This window comes from Sardina pilchardus, chromosome 18 (genome assembly GCF_963854185.1).
Source record: "Sardina pilchardus chromosome 18, fSarPil1.1, whole genome shotgun sequence".
NCBI lineage: Eukaryota > Metazoa > Chordata > Actinopteri > Clupeiformes > Clupeidae > Sardina > Sardina pilchardus.
This window is the reverse complement of record NC_085011.1, coordinates 156795-165000: the sequence shown is the minus strand read 5'-3', so window position 1 is coordinate 165000 and position 8206 is coordinate 156795. Positions and strand designations below refer to the sequence as shown.

Sequence of the window (8206 nt, the reverse complement as noted above, 5' to 3'; positions counted from 1 at the left end):
TCAATCAAGAGTTTTTACAAAAAACAAACATTCTTACAGATATAAAGAGAAATAGAAATGTCAAATATAGCAACAAAACAAAAGTTAAAAAAAACGTGTGTGAGTGTGTGTGTGTGTGCGTGTGTGTGTGTGTGTCTGTGAGTGTGTATACGTGCAAGTGAGTGTGTATGTGGTGGGAGCTGGGGGGGGGGGCAATACTGTATCACACACACAAACAATTGCCTGATCCTCGTCCTCACTCATCTAGATAAAGAATGATGGGGCGGCAACAATGGGATAGTCTATCCACTGCTAGTTATAGATCAGTGGGAACGCCCCTCGAGGATCAAGCATCGAGGATCGAGGAGAGATGTTGAGAGGCACCCATAGTCTCCATGCATGCAAAGTTCTCAAAATGGCTTACCTGAGGCCTATTTATAGTGCTAAGGTTTAGACCGATTGGTGTTCTGTTTTCTGTGCACGTGTTTTCAGGTGTATAAGTAAGTGCCTACAATTGCCAGATGAGTTTTGCATTTTGAACAAAGTGGTTTCCCAATGATACCAGGGGATTTTGTTTTTGCACAAAGTGTTTAATGTAAGAAAACGTGTATAGTGTTTCGCAAAAAGTGTTTTGCAGAATTGCAAACAATGTGCAAAGCAGAGAATGTGTTTAAGCTATGGTTACACTGTGTGTAAAGTATAATACAAGAAGTTTAGGTATTGAGGCTTTGGTGTAAGCATTTGATTTTAGTGTGTAAGCAATAGGCAAAAAATGACCTAAAAAAAATAGGTCATTAATTTGCCAAAGACACACACACACACACACACACACACACACACAATCTATGGAACACATACATTCTGATCTGGGAGATATATGTGTACACTGGACTGCCTGATTACTAACCTTGCGTGTGTGTGTGTGTGTGTGTGTGTGTGTGTTTTGCAGGTGGGAAAGTGGAGATGTTTTCTGTGCTGGAGATTGACCAGAGTAAGATTGTCGACACCAACGGGGCCGGAGACGCTTTTGTTGGAGGTAGGTAACACACACACAAACACACACACAAACACACACACACACACACACACACACACACACACACACACACACACACGGTGCACGGGAACAGGTACTGTAAATACAAATAATTAAAAAAACTAATTATTTGTCTGATTTTATTTTTCTTTCAATATATCCATGTAATGTTGTTCTGCATTTATACTATACCTCAATTAACATCTGTTTCCTAAGTGTGTGTGTGTGTGTGTGTCATCTGCTGTTTTCAATGTTACTTAAAATCTTATAACGCAATTGTCAATATAGCCGCAAGCGGCGATGCGGGCCCTCGCACCTGCAGTCTGGACCAGTGACATTCCGGAATCAAACTAAGCCACACCCCCTCGGCCAGAGCTCTGTCTCTGACTAGCGGTAGCAATAACACACATGCCTACCAAATTAGGTTAATTTTCGTGAAAGTATGTGTGAGCCACAACAGACATCAAGCTAGACGGCGCTATAGAGTCCCTAAACCACACCCTAGGCCAGAGCTCGGTCTCTGACTAGCGGCAGCAATAACACACAAGCCCACCAAATTTGGTTCATTTTCGTTAATGTGTGTGTCAACCACAACAGATAATGTGCTAGGTGGCGCTATAAAGTCCCTAAGCCACACCCTAGGCTAGAGCTCTTTCCCTGACTAGCAGTAGCAATAACACACATGCCCACCAAAATGTGGTTAATTTTCATGAATGTATACGTCAACCACAGCAGACAACACACTAGGTGGCGCTGTAGAGTCCCTAAGCCACACCCTAGGCCAGAGCTCTGTCTCTGACTGGAGGTAGCAATAACACACAATCCCACCAAATTTGGTTCATTTTCGTGAATGTATACGTCAACCACAACAGACAACGTGCTGCTAGATGGCGCTATAGAGTCCCGAAGCCACACCTTAGGCCAGAGCTCTGTCTCTGACTAGAGGTAGCAATTCCACATGTAGCTGCCAAGATACATCCAAATTATAACCTTTTTTCTGCCTATGACACCAACTTCCTGTTTCTTTAATAAGACGCCATAATTCAAACCTTCGCCATATCAATATGCTTCGAAAATTCAAAAATCTGTTCGCAATGTCTCTCGGGCAACCCCTCAAGATCATTTTACTGCTCGTATGATATGATTTCGATAAACCGTCTAGGAGAAGTGTTTCAAAATACATGATGTGCAAAAACCATAATCATAATCATAACTCACATTCTTTCTTTACTGTGTAGTTTCAATGTGAAAGTTGTTCAGATTAATACAACACATATGCCCACCAAATTTGGTTCATTTTCGTGCATGTATGTGTCAACCACAACAGACAACGCGCTAGGTGGCGCTATAGAGTCCCTGAGCCACACCCTTGGCCAGAGCTCTGTCTCTGAGTAGCGTTACCAATTCCACATATAACTGCCAAATTTCAAGAATTTTAGAGCATGCCAAGTTTCTGAAAAAAGGCCAAACATGACCTGTAAGAGGATTTCACGATAATAATAATAATAATAATCTGAGCAGAAGCAATAGGGCCTTGCACCTACGGTGCAGCCGCTGCTTCAGCGGCCGCACCTCGGTGCTCGGGCCCTAATAACGCCAGATTGATCTCACACTGTGTTTGCTTACATGTGAGTGTGTTTGTGAGTGAGACATTCCGTTTGTGTGTGTGTGTGTGTGTGTGTGTGTGTGTGTGTGTGTGTGTTAGAAATGTATAGATGAGCTTTAACATCACTGGAACCAGCTTCTAAAAATAAAACATCCACCCACCACACACCCCAACCATCTAGATATCCGCACCCACTACCCACCCAACTCCACCCGAAGTGTGTGTTCATGTATGTCTGTAAGTGTGTGTGTTTATGTATGCCTGTGTAAGTGTGTGTTTATGTATGCCTGTCTAAGTGTGTGTTTATGTGTCTGTGTGTGTGTTCTGCAGGTTTCTTGTCTGAGCTCGTTCAGGAGAATACTCTGAAAGTGTGTGTGTGAATGAGCTGATGTGAGTGTGTGTGTGTGTGTGTGTGTGTGTGTGGTCTGTCACTCTCTGACGTGTGTGTGTGCGCGCGTGTGTGTGTGTCGGTCTCTGACTTGTCTGTGTGTGTATTTGTTGGTCTCTGACGTGTGTGTGAGTATTTGTTGGTCTTTGACGTGTGTGTGTGTGTCGCTCTCTGACGCGTGTGTGTGTGTGTGTGTCGGTCTCTGACTTGTCTGTGTGTTTATTTGTTGGTCTCTGTCGTGTATGTGTGTGTGTGGACCTTTCTGCTGCATTCTTCTAAACCGGCTTCACTGTACCACTGGACTCAATGACACTGCTCTCAGTTGGTTCAACTCATATCTCACAAACCGGACAGAATACATCTCCCTGGGTCACTCCAAATCAAGTACACACACAGTCACCTGCGGTGTCCCCCAGGGGTCAGTCCTTGGCCCCATCCTCTTCATCCTCTACCTCACTCCCCTTGGCCAAATCATCAGCCGTCACAACATCTCATTCCACTGCTATGCTGATGACACACAGCTCTATGTCAATGCCACAGCTGCAACCCCATCCTCACAGTCATCCCCATCAAAACTCACCACCTGTCTGGAGGAGATAAAGGTATGGATGGAGCACAACTTTCTCCAACTCAACAGCTCCAAAACCGAAGCCATCCTGGTTGGCGCTCCCCACCAGACCAAATCATCATCCATAGCCAGCATCACCCTCTCTAGCTCCAACATCCCTCTCTCATCAACAGTCACAAATCGGTGTAAAAATGGACTCTTAACTCCCATTTGAAGCCCATATAAATCACCTCTGCAAGACCTCCTTCTACCACCTCCGTAACATATCCAAACTCCACCCCATCCTCTCTCTCTCAGATGCCAAAAAGCTGGTTCATGCCTTTGTCTCCTCCAGACTGGATTACTGTAACGCACTTCTCATTGGGATCCCTAGCAAGAGTCTGCAGAGACTCCAGTACATCCAAAACTCTGCAGCTAGGATCCTGATGAGAGCGTGGAAACACGAGCACATTACCCCCATTCTCCACTCACTCCACTGGCTTCCGGTCTCCAGCAGGATTGACTACAAGATTTCCCTCCTCACTCACCAATGCATTCATGGTCATGGCCCCCCCTACCTCAAAGAAATAATCAACCCACAAAACACAACACGCTCCCTCCGAGATAGGGCCCTGCGCTCCACTCACTCAAACCTCCTCCACATACCCAGAACCAGACTCAGGACCCTAGGAGACTCTTGAGTGTGTGTGTGTGTGTGTGTGTGTGTGTGTGTGTGTGTGTGTGTGTGTGTGTGTGTGTGTGTGTGTGTGTGTGTGTGTGTGTGTGTGTGTGTGTGTGTGTGTGTGTGTGTGTGTGGGCTTTCTGTGCTACTGCCCCACGCCTATGGAATGCCCCCCCTGACACCTTGAGGGCACCACAATCCATTGACTGTTTTAAAAAAGACCTAAAGATTGCTAAATTTCTTTTTAGCAAAGCTTTTGGTCCCTTTTAGATGTTCTTAAACCTTTTCTTTTTTTTCCTCTTTTTCCTTTTTAATTAAATTGCTCATCTTATTTTTGTTTTTAACCTGTAGCACTTTGAAATCACTGATGTAAAGTGCATTATAAATCAAATGTATTATTATTATTATTATTATTGTGAGTGTGTGTGTGTGTGTCTGTGCGTGTGCGTATGTATGTGAGTGTCGGTCTCTGATGTGTTTGTGTGTTTATTTGTTTGTCTCTGATGTGTGTGTGTGTGTGTCGGTCTCTGACGTGTGTGTGTGTGTGTGTGTATGTATGTGTGCAGGTTTCCTGTCCGAGCTGGTTCAAGAGAAGACTCTGGAGGAGTGTGTGTGTGCGGGTCACTATGCCGCTAACGTCATCATTCGCCACGCGGGCTGCACCTTCCCCGAGAAACCCAACTTCCCTTGATCACCACACGGACACACCCACTCCCACCCCCCACCTGCATGGAGAGAAGAGCCAAGATGGCCACCTGATGAAGAGCCAAGATGGCCACCTGACGGCTCCACTGCAGAACAGACGCCTTCCCTCTCCTCCAGCACTGCCTTCTCTAGACATCCCCCTCTCCTCTATAGTCCCCCCCTCTCCTCTATAGCCCCCCCCTCTCCTCTATAGTACCCCCCCTCTCCCCCTCTCACCCCCCTTTCCTCTTTAGTACCCCTCCCCCCTCTCTCCTCTATAGTCCCCCTCTCCTCTATAGTACCCCCTCCCTCTCCTCTATAGTCCCCCCCTCTCCTCTATAGTCCCCCCCCTCTCCTCTTTAGTACCCCCCCTCTCCTCTATAGTCCCCCCCTCTCCCCCTCTCACCCCCCTTTCCTCTTTAGTACCCCCCTCTCCTCTATAGTACCCCCCTCTCCCCCCCTCTACTCTATAGTACCCCCCCTCTCCTCTATAGTCCCCCCTCTCCCCCCCTCTACTCTATAGTACCCCCCCCCTCTACTCTATAGTACCCCTCCCCCTTCTCTCTTCTCCCGCTTTCTCTCTCTCTCTATAGTTTCTCTTCCTCTGCCCCCCCCCCCCCACACACACACACCTCTGTGCCTCTGCACTCTTCCGTCCCACTGAGAAAAATCTCTTTTTTTTGATTACATTTTTAATGTTTAATTTTAGTCTTTAATTTTAACTCCGTTTACAGTTCACGTCCTACTGTTGCCCGGGAGACACTTGTCTTTTTGATGTTTTTTTTTCTCCAAATATGTCATTTTGATTAATTGTACCAAAAGACGCAGACATGGAAGTCTGATTTAACGAAGACCAATGTGTGTGAGATGGGCCATAAGCCGTGTGTGTGTGTGTGTGTGTGTGTGTGTGTGTGTGAGATGGGCCATAAGCCGTGTGCGTTCACTCTGCTAGTGGACATCCAGGGACACACACCACTCACACTCACATTGTAACTTTAGTGTGACTGTTGTGTTTTCTAACAGACATTTGTGTGTGTGTGTTAGTGTTGTCACGATACCAAAATTATGACTTCGATACGATACCTGCCATAAATACCTCGATAGTCGATACTGAACCGATACTACGGTGAAATTCTAAAATATCTGGAAAAGAGATAATGGTCTGGTTCGGTTTCACTTTCACCAGCTTGTTCCTGTCCGGGTTTTTTTGAGCAAATCACACTATTCCCCAGAGCTAGTATGAGCATAATCTCTTGTTTGTTAACATATGTGACTCTGCAAAGCGAAACCAGTCGTTTCGGTAAAATTTACTAAATGAATAAATTATTAACGGCCATAAACTAAGCTTTCCAACGATATGTATATCGAGGGTATTACACAAACTATCGCTAAGATAACCGCATCCAAAGTTGCCATGGTTCTCCTGTCACGATATGCCAGAAGAGAAGAAATCACCTTTTTAAGCGGCGCGTGCACAACGGGAATGAGAGCAAATGTGATGAATCTTCGCCGGGTGTAACAGTCAAAACGTATGTTTTTCTGTGAAATGCGTTCACGATATGAAACTGTAGACCGTATACTGTCGAATTATGCGAAAACGTGAAATTCAACATTTTAACCCGGAAGTTTGTTATTGTTGATTTTCTCAAAATAACGTTGTGCGCAAAGCGACTGATTTCGCTTTAAATGTTCACATATTTGCTGGCCACTTTTCTTTAAAATGTTCTGTAAAGGGAGTGGACAAGTAGCCTACTTTAATATTTCATGAGTTTGATTGTCTGACTTTCAGAGACCATATTCGTTTTTTTGCGCTAAGGCATCGTGTTACCTTTCTAGTTTCTGTATATCGTGCAACACTAGTGTGTGTGTGTGTGTGTGTGTGTGTGTGTGTGTGTGCGCGCGCCTGTTGTGTTTGGTGGGTTGGAAGGCCTGGCTGCAGTGTCTAAAGTGTCCAGACAAACATCAAGGGAGTTTGAGCTCCACTACGGGCTCCAGCATAAAGATATGACTGTATGGAGGTGTGTGTGTGTGTGTGCGCGTGCGTGCGCGTGCCTGTGTGTGTGTGTGTGTGTGTACGCAAAGGTTGGTGCTGTACATGTCCTTCACAAGCTTGCCTCTAAAAACTGACTGAGTAAAAGAATCATCTGATCTCATCCTAACCCTGTCTGTGTATTTACTGTGCACACACACACACACACACACACACACACTGACACACGCTAACACTCTTTCCCACAGCCTCACACACACACACACACACACACACACACACACACACACACACACTCTGACACACGCAAACACTCTTTCCCACAGTCTCACACACACACACACACACACACTGACACACGCACACACACACACACACACACACCAGGGATGGAAATTAACTTTTTTGTCCACCTGCCACTGTGGCAGGTAGATTTTAAAATCTACCAGCCACTCAACATTTTTACCAGCCAATATATATTCAACCGTTCCATACATTATACTGCCAAGTGGAGATGTAACGGTATGAAAATTTAACCCCACGGTTATAGTGACCAAAATTATTACGGTTTTCGGTATTATCACGGTATTGTGTTCAATAAGAAAGCACTGATAGGCATACACAAGCTGAACGTTTTTAAAAAGTGTGACTGTGTCTATTACATTACAAAATATAGGCAAAACCTTATTGCCTTAAGATGGATATAGATCATTCAGAGCAGTGGCAATCCTAGTCTCTGCTCAACCCTGCTCAGAAAATGTCTTGTCTTGTTTCTATTTCATATTTGAATTCATACACTTTATATAGGCCTAGTTTGTTAACAATTTATAGCATATGCATAATTACTCAAAATATTCAGTAATTTGAATACTTCATATTGATTACACTTTAATGATATTACAGGGGTGGTGTGTAGGTCTAATTGAGTGCCTGTCACTTTAAGAAGTACGTGAACATAATTAGGTTTCATTCGGTTTTAGGAAAATCAGGCATATCTCAAGGATACATGTTTTCATTAAATAACGTGAATGTTCAAAAAAGCTAAGAAGGTAAGGAAAATATTTCTGGCGTCATAGAAAAGATAAGTGTCTTGAAATGTTAACTTCTATGATTTAGGTTCCGTGGTAGCCTATGGCATCGTGAGTTGTCCCGTTCACTTTTTCCTTGGTCATGTTTAATGGGCTGGGTGCTTAACTTAGGTACCATGACTCGGAGTTTGGTATATCTATTATATATATGCAATGTATTTCCTACCTAAACGTATTAACCGGTAGCCTCGTTGTAAATGTATACA

General features: G+C 44.4%; 1 protein-coding gene and 1 long non-coding RNA gene across 3 annotated transcripts in view; both read left to right on the top strand.

Annotated features, from left to right (window-relative positions):
- Positions 1 to 5137, top strand: part of adka (adenosine kinase a) — a 96232-nt gene extending 91095 nt beyond the window's left edge. For both annotated transcript variants that reach the window (XM_062519412.1, XM_062519413.1), the window contains exons 10-11: positions 929 to 1015; positions 4805 to 5137. In XM_062519412.1, coding sequence (XP_062375396.1) covers positions 929 to 1015; positions 4805 to 4929 — 212 coding nt within the window. In that variant the 3' untranslated portion in view covers positions 4930 to 5137. The remainder of the gene's footprint in view (positions 1 to 928; positions 1016 to 4804) is intronic.
- A 318-nt stretch (positions 5138 to 5455) lies between these two features.
- On the top strand, positions 5456 to 7081 carry LOC134063946 (uncharacterized). The gene is made up of 2 exons (XR_009936220.1): positions 5456 to 5811; positions 5886 to 7081. It is a non-coding gene; the product is annotated as an uncharacterized LOC134063946 (long non-coding RNA).
- The last annotated feature ends 1125 nt before the right edge of the window (positions 7082 to 8206 follow it).